We start from the raw sequence: 14,151 nt of genomic DNA on the forward strand, positions 1-14,151 counted from the left end.
GAAGAAGGCGTGTCACACAGCAAATTGTTCCTCCAGACTCTGACTACAATGGTCGTGGTTGAATATACAAAAACAACAAAACATTTATTTGGCAAACAAAATAAGGGGCAGTTATGAGGGAATATTAAGGCCACAGTGGGGGGAAAAAAAATCAAGTCGCATTTTCTAGGAAATGTTTACTTTGACTGATGAATGTCAAAGTTCACTCAAGTGTAACTGAAACCATCTCTCTGTGGATGTCCAACCATCTTTCATCCATCCATTTTCTACCGCTTATTCCCTTCGGGGTCTCGGGGGGCACTGGAGCCTATCTCAGCTACAATCGGGCGGAAGGCGGGGTACACCCTGGACAAGTCGCCACCTCATCGCAAGGCCAACACAGATACACAGACAACATTCACACTCACATTCACACACTAGGGCCAATTTAGTGTTGCCAATCTACCTATCTCCAGGTGCATGTCTTTGGAGGTGGGAGGAAGCCGGAGTACCCGGAGGGAACCCACGCAGTCACGGGGAGAACATGCAAACTCCACACAGAAACCCAGGACTACTCAGGACCTTCGTATTGTGAGGCAGACGCACTAACCCCTATTCCACCGTGCTGCCTGTCCAACCATCTTGTCATCAGCTAATATAAATTAAATATGCTAACATATCCCAAAGTTTCAATACCAGGTACAGACACAAATGTTTGCACAAAAGCATGACATTAATGATGGTGTATAATTCAGTGCTTCCAGGAATTTTCGATTTTGTTCGGAAATGCCTGAATTCGCAGCAGCTTTTTCAGAAAGTCGCAATGTTTTGAGGCTTATTTTTTACAATAACATTAAGTCAACTTGTGTTTTCAGGAAATTGCTATTATTAAGTGTTCCTGGCAAACTTGACCTGTAAAATTGTTAAACCAATACTGAACTCATTATATACCACCAAGTAAACACTAGATGGCAGTAAAAGGACACACTCACAGCTCATTGTCAAATTATTGCACTGTTTTAAATAGTTATAACTGATAACAGTAATATCTATAGCAGTGATTGTTGTTGGTAAATGAGAGATTATCATCACAGTTCTCTGACTTGTAAATGCTGCGTCTTTGCAATGTCCGCATTGAAAATGAGAACCTGTTAATACCCTAAATATACAAATACACTAGGATGTCAGGATGTTTATGTACTACATTTCTCAAAGTTTGGATGTAGGTATGTGAGGACAATTATGCCCTTTACCAATAAAGAGTGGATACCTTGTTACATGTTGCTGTCCCTGCTTTGTCTACACAAGAAATACAGTTGAAGTGCGTGTTTCAGCGCCAGACAGAGACAAATTAAATTGGTCAAAAATTATGTCAATTCTCTAAAATATGCAGGGAATTTGCAGGCATTAGACAACGTTATTTGCGAGGATTGGTTGAATTAGTGTGATCGCGACATCGCAAATTCCTGGAGTGACTGCTCATTGTCTGTATAACTTGACAACTTATCTGAGCAAAGGTGCACATTTATACTATATATTCCTCTAAAATGGTGTTTTTTTTCGTAATATTAATTTTCTCAACATTTTTTTCCTTTCAGTGAGGCCTTAACACTCCTTAGAAAGCACTTTTGGCGAGATGTGAACGTGATACATGATCACTTCAGAGGCAGCCATCTTTTGTGTGTGAGAAGTAATGACGCTCAATCACGTCTTACTTCTTCCACCTGTGTTCTGCGCCTTATTCTTCAAAAGCTAATAATTAGATATGTCCCATTAGTACCTTCAACTAATCTGTGTAGCCATCTTCTTATTTTTCTGTCCACACACAGAACAGAGATCAGCCTCTGAAATAAATATACAATGGATGATTAGGGACGTCATTAAAAAGGGTAAAAAGGCTGGACGATAAGAGGACGAAAAGTGCAAATGCCAGCTCGAACAACGGACTTGGTTTCAGAATTGTGACAACAAAAGGCCACTCAACAGTAGTCTCAGTTTGAAAGAATATTGTGCTCCATCCTTGTTTTCCAGGGTAGGGTCAAAGTATAATGTGCAGGTATCTGAGGTCTGGGTAAAGCAGGTTGGCTAGCAGGGCCAGGAGTCGAGGTCCATCTTTAAGACAGTGCCCTGGGTAACGGATGAACTGAAGAGCTTTTTTCACAGAATCCTCCAATCCCGTGTATTGCTTATTGCTGAGCATTGCTTCCAGTATTCCCAGTGTCTGCACAAAATAAAAAAGGTTATTCGAAGAAGAATGTTTTACATGATAAAAGTTGAAGTGCATACTTGCTGTGTTTTTGCAGAGAGTTGCAGGTCAGTTGTTGGCTGCAGTCGGAGTTCGCTTTCTGATGGTATCTGCATGGAGAGGAAGGCTGCCAGGCTGCGAACCACCACTCTGAATCTAGACACACAGTACATTTTGACAGCTGCACTAACACAGCCTCATAATGCTCTAATATGCAATACTACCAACATTTTTGGACTATAAGCCGTTACTTTTTTCTTACGCTTTGAACCCTGCAGTTCATAAAATGTTCCGGCTAATTTATGGATTTTTCTTTGCGAATGGCCATCTTGTTTTGTATTCAACAAATAGTTAAACACTGACAGAGACACTGAAAAGGTGTGTTAATGTTTGTGCTATGGCGCCAACTTTTGGATGAGTTAGCTCACTACAGGTGCTGCGGTTTGAAAATGTACTTCTTGTTCTAGAAAAATGCCCCGTTTTGTCTATTATTCGTCTATCGTTTGTTTGAAAGGATTCTTCATTCATAACTCCGAGCAACGTTTGAAAGTTTTACAATATAACTAAAACAATTAATACTTATTAAACCATCCAATTTGTGATGTATGTAGGAGGGTTTTCATTCATATTTGCAGAGGTGGGACCAAGTCATTGTTTTGCAAGTCACAAGTAAGTCTCAAGTCTTTACCCTCAAGTCCGAGTCAAGTCCCGAGTCAAGACAGGCAAGCCCCGAGTCAAGTCCAAAGTCAAGACTGGAAAGTCTCAAGTCAAGTCCTAAGTCCTGCATTTTGAGTTTCGAGTCCTTTCAAGTCCTTTTAACCACAGACTAATATATTAACACAGATTGTGTATGCTTTTCAAACGCTGTATTTATTTATTAAAACAAGGCATTTTAAATTGCAGGAAAGAAAATTGTGCTGACATTGCACTTTATAATAGCACTATTAACCAGCCATTTTAAACATTAACTCATTCCTTTACAGAACAAACACATTGAAAAATAAAGTGCAAATGTACTTATTTGTACAAAAGTGTTAACATTGAAAAAACATGACATATACGTGAACATAACAAAAAAGTTGTACTTTTTATATGTCAGGGCCCTATGCTGCATTGCATTTGCAAAAGACCAAATTAGCCAAGAGTCTGTCAGTCATTTGTGCACGATGGGGGCGTAGTATGATGCCACCATGGCTGAAAACTCGCTCCACTGGAGCACTGGAGGCAGGCACTGCCAAGACTCTCATGGCCACTCGGAACAGTGAAGGAAGAGTCTTCATGTTCAATGCCCAGAACAAAAGGGGGGAGAGAGTTGTTTTGGGTTGGTGCACTACTTGTAAGTGTATCTTGTGTTTTTTATGTTGATTTAATTAAAAAAAGAAAAGAAAAAAAAAATATTTCTTGTGCGGCCCGATACCAATCGATCCACGGACCAGTACCGGGCCGCGGCCCGGTGGTTGGGGACCACTGAGGTAAACAACCAACAGTATGTCAGAAAGCTAGCTAAAACGGTACACATATTCATAATATAGTATACATTTTAACTGACCTTTATTTTACTATTTTTGTCTTTTTTTAGGTGGCTAAAATACGCGGTGCTGCTGACCGCCGTCTAACGTTACGTGTGATATATTGACTAACGTAACCCTGCTTAAAAAAAATCACTGAACAAAAAGTATGAATAGGTAGTGAACTGCAACAGATTCCCGTGTTTGCAATAACGTTATAACGTTAGCAGTGAGTTTACAGCCTCACTGATTTAACTACACAGCAAATAAAAGTCACGTTACTTAGCCAATAAACGTTATCTTACATTCAAAACTTACCGTTCTTTGTGCAACTTCAAATGCCGGACGAAGTTGGAAGTTGTTGCCTCTCCATCAGTAATTTTCGAACCGCATGTGTTGCATACTGCAAACCGTTTTGTGTTGACCACCTCGTAATTTTTATACCCAAACAAAATTATTTTAGGTATCATTTTTTGTTCACTGGCGTGTGGTTTGGACATGTCTTCTTCGTTGGTTGTCCTGCAACTTGATTGGATGAATGCTGTGTGATGAAAACAAAGTAGATCTAATTTGATTGGCTGTTGTACTGAGCGCACACCAGCTGACACACGCAACGCTGATAGACAAGTACACAATGAAAAATACGGAGCGCTCCCGAATAACTTTTTCATCTTTGGGTTTTGGGGAAAGTAGCAAGTCATGTCAAGTCATGTCAATTCAAAAGGCTCAAGTCCAAGTGAAGTCACAAGTCATTGATGTTAAAGTCTAAGTCGAGTTGCAAGTCTTTTTACATTTTGTCAAGTCGAGTCTAAAGTCATCAAATTCATGACTCGAGTCTGACTCGAGTCCAAGTCATGTGACTCGAGTCCACACCTCTGCATATTTGTACATGCTATTGTAATGTAATCTAACTAGCGTTGTTAGCATTGGCGAATATGCTAACATATTTTCAAATGTCTGTTGGTATTAACTTACAACTTTTTTTATTGTTTCGGTATTGTAAATTCACCAAGACATCACCGTGGAGTTATTGAGTCTGTTTAGCTGATTGGAGGGCTAGCTTCCGCAGCTTGTGGGTCCATGACGATGACTTCTGTTTTGTTTGATCAGCCGTTTTACTGCAGTGTGACATGCACTGTTTGGAAACAATTAAAGTATGTAAATAAACATTTACAAAAACTCTGCGGCTTATGGTCCAGTGCAGCTAATATATGTAAAAATATAAATTTCTTCTAAAATTTGGTGGGTGCGGCCTAAATATCGATGCACTATACAGCCCGGAATTACGGTGTAACATATGTAAATAGTGAGCTTACTTGTTCGAAACAGGAGACTTCTTCCCAAGACCGATGGCCCCGAGTAGTCCGGAGTTGAGCCTTTCTTCTCCTAGATGAAGCAGCCTGGTTTGCAACTTTAGAAGACCCGTGACCACGCCGGATAATTCAGTGTGGCCCGCCTGAGGCTGCAGCTGCTCTACTGCCAGATTCAGGGCTTTGTGCCACCACAGAAACAGCTTGGCTTCGTCGCTTGGTCCACTAGACACGCACACGCACACACACACACACACACACACACACACACACACACACACACACACACACACACACACACACACACACACACACAAATGTATCATGCTAAAGAGTGCACAGGGATTCTTCACTGTTCTGAAAAGTGCATCAATCTTGTGTGATCGAACTATGGAGGGAGTGAATATAAGTCAGTCTATCAAGAAGTGTATTATCACTAATGGAGAAGGACAATGCACACATGATTGAAGTGAATAGAAAGCGCACAATGAATGAAAAATACATTTACAAAACATTGCAGCAAATTACAGATTAAATAAATAGTTATTTGTAATATTGTTAACAGAACCCATTAAAAGGCTGGCATATTTATAGGTAATTCGACCACACTTCTGAAATATGATAATAAACAGTGTTCAAAGAAATTACTAATTATTGTTGCGAGTTACTTTACCAAAAAAAAGGATTCAATTACTAACGGAAGTACTCTTTAACACATTTAATTAATCATTAGGGAAAGTTATTTTGTTACCTAAAAACAAAACTTCAAATATATGGCATATGCAGTGGAGACGTTTCATGAGAGCAGAGTGTGTGTGTGTGCCTTTAAAAGGCAGTGCCTGCTGCCAAGTGAAGCGTGATGTCAGCGAGAGTGCGTTCAGAGCAGCATTTTAGCTCAGTGGTGTTTGTTAGCTTAGCAGAGGCAGTATGCCAGTAGTGCTGATGAATCTTCAAAATGGATTGTGTTAGCGCTAGTTAATAAAAAGATTGAAAGTGCTTCAGTGGCGGCCTTGTCTTCTTTCCACAAACGAGGTATTGTAGGATTGCAAGCATGTCACTTCAATCATTGGTTTGTTGTTCATTATTCCCTCGTAGTATGTGTGTGCACTTAGCTTAAATGTTGTTTGCTGTGTGGCGTCGCCTCCTCCTATTTAATATCAAGATCATTTTAGTGGTTGTTGCTTTCATTAGTCAAGTTACTTCCTGCATTGAACTTGCTGTGCTTTTGGCTCTGTCTTGTTGACATACGACCACATCAAAAGTAGCGTGCCACGCTACATCAAACGTATCAGTAATGGCGTTGTAACGTACGTTAAAGTAATTATTTGATTACTCGAGTCCATCCATCCATTTTCTACAGCTTGGGGTTGTAACTAGTAACTAGTAAAAAAACAGCATTAGTGAGGATGTTATTTTCTAAAACTGCTCATGAATAATTAAAATGTGGAAACATAAAGGTGATTGAAATTGGCTTAGAAACAAGCACAACTGTAGATGTGTATAGTGAGTATAGTTAAAACTCGATTTACCAACCCCTCATTGTACAAACTTTCAGTTTTTACAAATCACAGACTGAATAAAAATATACTTTGGTGTAAGAACCTTGTCTCCATGTGCGAACGTTTCATCAGTCCATTGTGTGCTTCGCAGCTCAGCTATTTTGTCCTCGGCAGGACATCCATTGTGAGCGGGCTGATCGATCGCTGGTGCTCATTCAGTCAGCACAGCAGTGGTGTCGTTAGCTTTTTAAATGTTTCTTTAGCCTTTTCAGGACATTTTTCTGGTTTGCGAGCTCCATATATTCCAAAGAATGTGATGGACAACCGATGTGTGGTTTAAAACATTCACAAAGTATCCACAGTGTTGTCAACACTGCTTCTCCCCCTCTGTTCTGCTGCACGCCAAGAAGATTAACTGACAAGGTAAAGTGCATTTTATTTTTTTATCCCTAATCATTGCAGCGACCTGGCTGTGTAAGTTAAGGAGTTTTGTGATTTCAAACTGTTAGTGCGCCACAAGGCTAGTGACAGTGTGTCGGCAAAGCAGCTGCAAATAAGAACAGTTCAGCTCATTGTTGTTTTTTACTTTATTATTAAATAAAACATTGAGCCATCATCCCCTTGTTATGTTTGTTTGATATACATTACTGTATAGCTCTTTATACTGTGTTCAACGTGTACACACTTGTACTAAAAGATGGACTTTTGTCCAGGCTGGAACCCATTATTCATGTTTACATTGTTTCTTAAAGAGAAATTTGCGTCAATATACAAGCTTTTCTAGTTACGAACCATGTTTAGGAACTATTTTAGTTAGTGAATTGAGGTTCCACTGTGTTCGGTAATAAGGAAACAAAGACAATTCACATTTAACAAACCTTGGGGAAACCTGATTGGTCCATGTGTTGATTAAAGCCAGAGTCCTCCTCTCATTGGTTGCTGTGTGTTCCGCGTTAAGGCGCTGCAGAATGAAGGCATAGAGTGTGAGGAAGCTGCCTCCTGATTGGCTCTCGGACAGGAAGTCTTCCACTGTGAGCTCGGGCACTTGCAATGATGCCAGCACAGGACCCCAGCCTACACACTCCTCCTCAGCTGCGCAATAACACATGTGATGTCACATGACCAACAGTTAGGAAGATTGGCTGGAAATGACCATTTACCATGATTAAAGTGGGCCGTGATGCACGCCTCCATGATGCGCGTCATGTGACGCACTGAGGCCAGACAGCGAGAGCAAGCGGTGAGCAGGGGCAGAATAGGAAAGCCTCTCCCTTTCCTGTCCAGCCACGCAATGACACGAGCGGCGAGGGCCTCTCCAGTTGAGACGCCGACTCCATTGAGCAAAGCTAGTGCGCCACTAAAGAGGCTGCTGAACGCCATGTGCCTCTGTTCCAAACCTGTCTCTGTGGAGGAAGGGCCAGATGGTGATTGAAGACTTCACGAGTGAAGGGCGATATAGCTGTTTGAGTGGTAGAATCGGCTCACCTGGTGGGTTGAAGGTGATGATGCTCTCCAACAGCGTCTCCAGCTGTGTCTCCAAGGGGATCACACTGATGCTGCCGGCTTGCTCAAGAGTCACCAAAAATTGCACACACCAGGACACGTATGCCGTGGCCTTCAGCGTCCCATCCTGGCACACATAATTTAAAGTTCTTCAGCTAGGCGGACATTACTAAAGGTGTTTATGTTTAATTTACTAACAACATTGCACATTCACAATATGTGGTTTTCTGATTGCTTGCAGTGGTGCAAAAATGAGCATCCTACTTCAAAAGCTACCTCATATATACCACATTTACATTGTAATGTACCTCTAATATACCATATTTACTTCATAATCTACCTCTTACTTCATAATGTACATCTAATGTAACATATTTGTGCTTTAATCTACCTTTTAGGTACCATATTTACAAAATTGACCTTAATGTACCATATTCCTTTCATAATTTAATTCTAATGTACCATATTTATTCAAAATGTACCTCTAATTTACCATTATTTATTTCATAATCTACCTCTTATGTACCATATTTACTCCATAATGTAACTGTAAACTATTATACACATTAATAATACACCTCTAATGTACTTCATAATTTACATTTTATATACCACTTTTACGTAATCACGTTCCTCTAATGCAGTGCTTCTCAAATTTTTTTTATTAAGCCCCCCTAGGAAGAAGAAAATATTTCACACCCCACCGTTCTCCACCGTGACTATATGTAGTATAATTTGTCTGTACAATAGTTATAACTATCCCTCTGCATAACATTGTAAGCTTATTAACATTAAAGGAAACAACACATCGGTCTTTCCTCGTCTCCCACCGTGGTTACAGTAAAGCCAAGTGCTACATACGCTTCATCATATTCTGGTGCGGCAAAATAAATATGTTCCCCGAGGTCACACGCGCACCACGCCTCCCCTGATGGGCCCACCCCACTCTTTGAGAAGGACTGCTCTAATACAGTGGTTCTTAACCTTGTTGGAGGTACCGAACCCCACCAGTTTCATATGCGCATTCAGCGAACCCTTCTTTAGAGAAAAATAAAATGTTTATTTTTTTTTTTTCAAATTCAAGACAAAGTTATATGTTTTTGGTAACACTTTAGTATGGGGAACATATTCTAAGTCACAAAGACTTAATTTAGAGTTATTTGGACACTAGGGGAACATATTCTAAGTAATACAGACTTAATTTAGAGTTATTTGTTAGGGTCAGGGTTAGAGGGTTAGGGTTATAATAAGGCCATGCCGAATAAGGCATTAATAAGTACTTAATAATGACTAGTTAAGAGCCAATATGTTACTAATTTGCATGTTAATAAGCAACTAATTAATGGTGAATATGTTCCCCATACTAAAGTGTTACCATGTTTTTTTACTGGTGCATAAAATGAACCGTGCATGAACATCACATCTCTCGTTTATGTTTTACTTGGTAAACACTTGAACGCAACATTTTTACTATTGATGTACTTAATAGACATTTGAACGCAACACTCTCGTTAATGTTTTACTTGGTAAACACTTGAACACAACATTCTTCCTTTTAATGTACTTAGTAGACATTTGAATGCAACACTATTATTTTACTTGGTAAACACTTGAACACACCATCCTTACTATTGATGTACTTAATAGACATTTGAACGCAACACTCCTGTTTATGTTTTACTTGGTAAACACTTGAACCCAACATTCTTACTATTGATCTACTTAGTATACATTTGAACGCAACACTCTCGTTTATGTTTTACTTGGTAAACATTTGAACACAACATTCTTACTTTTAATGTACTTAGTAGACATTTGAATGCAACACTATTATTTTACTTGGTAAACACTTGAACACACTATCCTTACTATTGATGTACTTAGTAGACATTTGAACGCAACACTCCCACTATTATTTTACTTGGTAAACACTTGAACACAACATTCTTACTATTGATGTACTTAGTAGACATTTGAACGCAACACTCTCGTTTATGTTTTACTTGGTAAACACTTGAACACAACATTTTTATTATTGATGTATTTAATTGACATTTGAACGCAACAATCTCGTTAATGTTTTAATGTTCAAACAACAAAACCAACACAGTGCATAAACTCACAACAAATTACACACCTGCAAACCAGTCAGCTGTTGCCGTATTCGTAATACGTCGATAGGGAGAAGTTTGTATTTGCACGATGAGTCGGGTGTGTTTCGACCTCGGCCGAACCCCTAAGGCCGACTCACCGAACCCCTAGGGTTCGATCGAACCCAGGTTAAGAACCACTGCTCTAATACCATATTTAGTTTATAGTCTATCCCTTTGTACCATATTTACTAAATCATTTACCTTTAATGTACCATATTTAGTCATAATGTACCTCTAATTTACCATATTTACTTCATAATCTACCTCTTTTGTACCATATTAACTTTATTTTCTACATCTAATATACCATATTTACTTTCTAACATCCATCCATCAATCCATCTTCTTCCGCTTATCCGAGGTCGGGTCGCGGGGGAAGCAGCCTAAGTAGGGAAGCCCAGACTTTCCTCTCCCCAGCCACTTCGTCCAGCTCTTCCCGGGGGATCCCGAGGCGTTCCAAGGCCAGCCGGGAGACATAGTCTTCCCAACGTGTCCTGGGCCTTCCCCGTGGCCTCCTACCGGTCGGACGTGCCCTAAACACCTCCCCAGGGAGGTGTTCGGGTGGCATCCTGACCAGATGCCCGAACCACCTCATCTGGCTCCTCTCGATGGAGGAGCAGCGGCTTTACTTTGAGCTTCTCACCCTATCTCTAAGGGAGAGCCCCGCCACCCGGCGGAGGAAACTCATTTCGGCCGCTTGTACCCGTGATCTTGTCCTTTTGGTCATAACCCAAAGCTCATGACCATAGGTGAGGATGGGAACGTAGAGCGACCGGTAAATTGAGAGCTTTGCCTTACGGCTCAGCTCCTTCTTCACCACAACGGATCGATACAGCGTCCGCATTACTGAAGATGCCGCACCGATCCGCATGTCGATCTCACGATCCACTCTTCCCTCACTCGTGAACAAGACTCCGAGGTACTTGAACTCCTCCACTTGGGGCAAGATCTCCTCCCCAACCCGGAGATGGCACTCCACCCTTTTCCGGGCGAGAATCATGGACTCGGACTTGGAGGTGCTGATTCTCATCCCAGTCGCTTCACACTCAGCTGCGAACCAATCCAGTGAGAGCTGAAGATCCTGGCCAGATGAAGCCATCAGGACCACATCATCTGCAAAAAGCAGAGACCTAATCCTGCAGTCACCAAACCGGATCCCCTCAACGCCTTGACTGCGCCTAGAAATTCTGTCCATAAAAGTTATGAACTTTTTTTAACTTTACTTTCTAACATACCCATTTTATTCCATAATCTACCTCTAATATACCATATTTACTTCATAATCTACATTTCATGTTAGACCTGGGAAATACTGACTTAGGGTCTATCACAGTTCAGGGTCACTATAGCTGCTGGTAGAAGTAGTTAACAAATTTTGTCACGTGTTTAAAATTATTCTAAAGTAAATACTTAGTGCAACCCTGCCTCACCAATACTCACCCAGGTAAATTGAGTTTGAGACCCCTGTTGTAAAGCGACTTTTAGTTTTTAAAAAGCGCTTTATAAATAAAATGTTGCATTATTATATTACACAGCAGTGTATTAATATGGAGTTTATGCTGAATGTAATTCAACGCTCTGCCTCACCATGTGAGCAGCTTCATTAGGACCGGTATGGAGTCCAGCTGCATTACGAAGTGATTTCAGCAGCAACTGAGATGCAGAATCCGTGCTAAGGAGTAGTGAAGGTGCGTAGTGCGTGCTGACATATCCCAGAACCCCTTGGTATGATGACAGATCTAGCTCGTGCCAAGGCAGAGATGTGCACTGGACCAACAGACTGAGAAGAGGGGATTCCTGGGTGGAAAAAGGAGAAACGATTCATAAAGCCTGCAGGCCAAGAGTCTTAGGAAAAAATTACGAGTCACCTTTTGGCTGAGGAGCTGCTCCTCTTTTGCCAGAAATACAAGCATGTATAACAAATAGACCAGCATGGTGTGTGATTCCTTCTTCTGAGAATCGATGGCTGTTACAGGGGCTGGAAGAGAGTGAATGTGATCGCTTAGGACGCTGACCCAGTTAACCTCGCATAACACCTCTCCCATAAACAGGAAACAGCTCTTAGGACTTCCTCTCTCCACCTGCAGAGAAAAAAAAAGAGGACACTCTTTCAAACAAGAACAAATTAATAAAGAATTTTGGGCTATAGAACACTACAAACAATAACAATGTATGTCTAGTTATGCGTTTTTGGACTACATCCACAATAATTAAACATGATGAGTGCTGCTTGAAAGCGTATCTAATTTCTCAGAATGAAATATTATTAATAAAAAGGTGTAAGATGATAACTACCAGCTAGCTATTAATACCAACATAGAGCTTCTACTGATTGCCCGTAAATTATGTCAGTGTCAGTAGTAGTTAGAAGTTACAGGGACTGACGTTAAAGAGCTGCTCCATGAGTTGAGTGTCAGGATGCAGGTGTCTCCACGGCAGGCTGCGCAGGTGAGTGTGGTGCAGGTACAACAGGTACTCTGGTGTCCGTGGAGAGGTGCAGCTTTCACAGTACTGCATCATACAGAGCCACAGAGCACCTCTCTGACCAGGGAGTAGACGGTCTGCAGCGTTTGTGCACCAATGAGTACAATTAGATATTACACACATCAAATATTAATAGAAAAAAGGGTCTACCCTTGGATCTCTGGTGCAGTGTGTCATTTATTCGAGCATAAAGGCCAACCAGACACCCTGCCACACTTGCATCTGTCTCCAGCCAGGGGAAGCTCTTGAGATTACTGCAGGAAACACAGACAATAGTCACGAGAGCCCATGATATGCTGCTCATGTTCAGGCAAAATAAAAACATAAGGATTCAGTGTATTTGTTTCCCCATTGCAAAACTAACCTTTTGCCGGGACTACTATTCTATTGTCATACCATATCCATTTAACTAATCACAACTGATTAATTGCCTATGATGCCTTTTTCTGACTTATAAATGTTGCTTTAATGATGGATACTTGTGTTAAACAAACCCAAAGCGTTGAATCAGAACATTTTGGCGTGAGGAGTTTTGGTTGCCTCCGTTCGTGGGGTTTTGCAGTCTGGCTATGTCGGGACCAATGTTCCCCCTAATTATTATGTGTCTGAGCAAACGCAAAAACTCTCCGAGCATTCCTTGGACCACATGTAAGCAACGTCAGACGTGCACACTGTGGCCACATCGGCAGCACACCTGTCTCAAACCTGACATCATAACAAGTTAAATGTCTTTTTATAATCAAATGACAGTAGTCTTTTTCATTCAATAATTTTCTAATTTAGATAATTTGGCCCACTTACAATTAAAATAACAAAAACATATCTACTGGTATTGTATGTATGGGTGGGAGTCCTGCTTTGGAAATAATGTGTACCTCTTTCAGAGATCATATTTAGTTTTCAAAAAAACATTCACATGTTGCACAATGAGATTTCTGTCTGTAAAATATATCACAACAGTTTTGAGTCTAATGAGTGCGCCTGTAGGCGCAAGTAAGAGAGAGCGCGGCTGCTTTTGATATGACAGATGACAACGAGTTGGTTTGGGGCGTTGTTCCTACCACAGAAAATGACCAGTTTTGCTAGATTGTAGTTTTTTGGTGTGGTTATGGTCAACAAACAGTTTTGCTCATCAACGTGATTGATGCACGTCCTTACCTCCTTAAAATATCTTGACAGATGTTTCAATAACTAACAGTCTTGTGGGCACTTGCTGTCAGCTGTCACACAGAGTTGTATTGCAAAATCGTACAAAATAAATAATGTGTTTATTTTGTTGAGAGCTTTGGTTGGATTTTATTTTGTATGTGGCATAGACTTGCTGTGCACAGAGGATGCGTGATCAAGGCGCAATTGTGCAGATGCACACATTAGGGGGAACATTGACGTGACGTCACCGCGAGGTGGAAGCACTTATTTAAACATTAACTAAAGCGGTCAGCAAGAGGGAAAGAAAAACAAAAAACAAAA

General features: G+C 40.7%; 1 protein-coding gene across 2 annotated transcripts in view; it reads right to left on the reverse strand.

Moving 5' to 3' along the window:
- Window positions 1–917: 917 nt before the first annotated feature.
- The window catches only part of epg5 (ectopic P-granules autophagy protein 5 homolog (C. elegans)), a 44,890-nt gene continuing 31,656 nt past the window's right edge, over window positions 918–14,151 (reverse strand). For both annotated transcript variants that reach the window (XM_061986471.1, XM_061986470.1), the window contains 10 exons: window positions 12,832–12,935; window positions 12,583–12,758; window positions 12,066–12,278; window positions 11,785–11,994; window positions 8,027–8,171; window positions 7,702–7,944; window positions 7,420–7,633; window positions 5,049–5,267; window positions 2,266–2,380; window positions 918–2,200 (listed from right to left, as the gene is read on the reverse strand). In XM_061986471.1, the coding sequence (XP_061842455.1) occupies window positions 2,018–2,200; window positions 2,266–2,380; window positions 5,049–5,267; window positions 7,420–7,633; window positions 7,702–7,944; window positions 8,027–8,171; window positions 11,785–11,994; window positions 12,066–12,278; window positions 12,583–12,758; window positions 12,832–12,935 (1,822 nt within the window). In that variant the 3' untranslated portion in view covers window positions 918–2,017. The remainder of the gene's footprint in view (window positions 2,201–2,265; window positions 2,381–5,048; window positions 5,268–7,419; window positions 7,634–7,701; window positions 7,945–8,026; window positions 8,172–11,784; window positions 11,995–12,065; window positions 12,279–12,582; window positions 12,759–12,831; window positions 12,936–14,151) is intronic.

Source organism: Nerophis lumbriciformis, linkage group LG12 (assembly GCF_033978685.3).
Source record: "Nerophis lumbriciformis linkage group LG12, RoL_Nlum_v2.1, whole genome shotgun sequence".
NCBI classification, from domain to species: Eukaryota; Metazoa; Chordata; class Actinopteri; order Syngnathiformes; family Syngnathidae; genus Nerophis; species Nerophis lumbriciformis.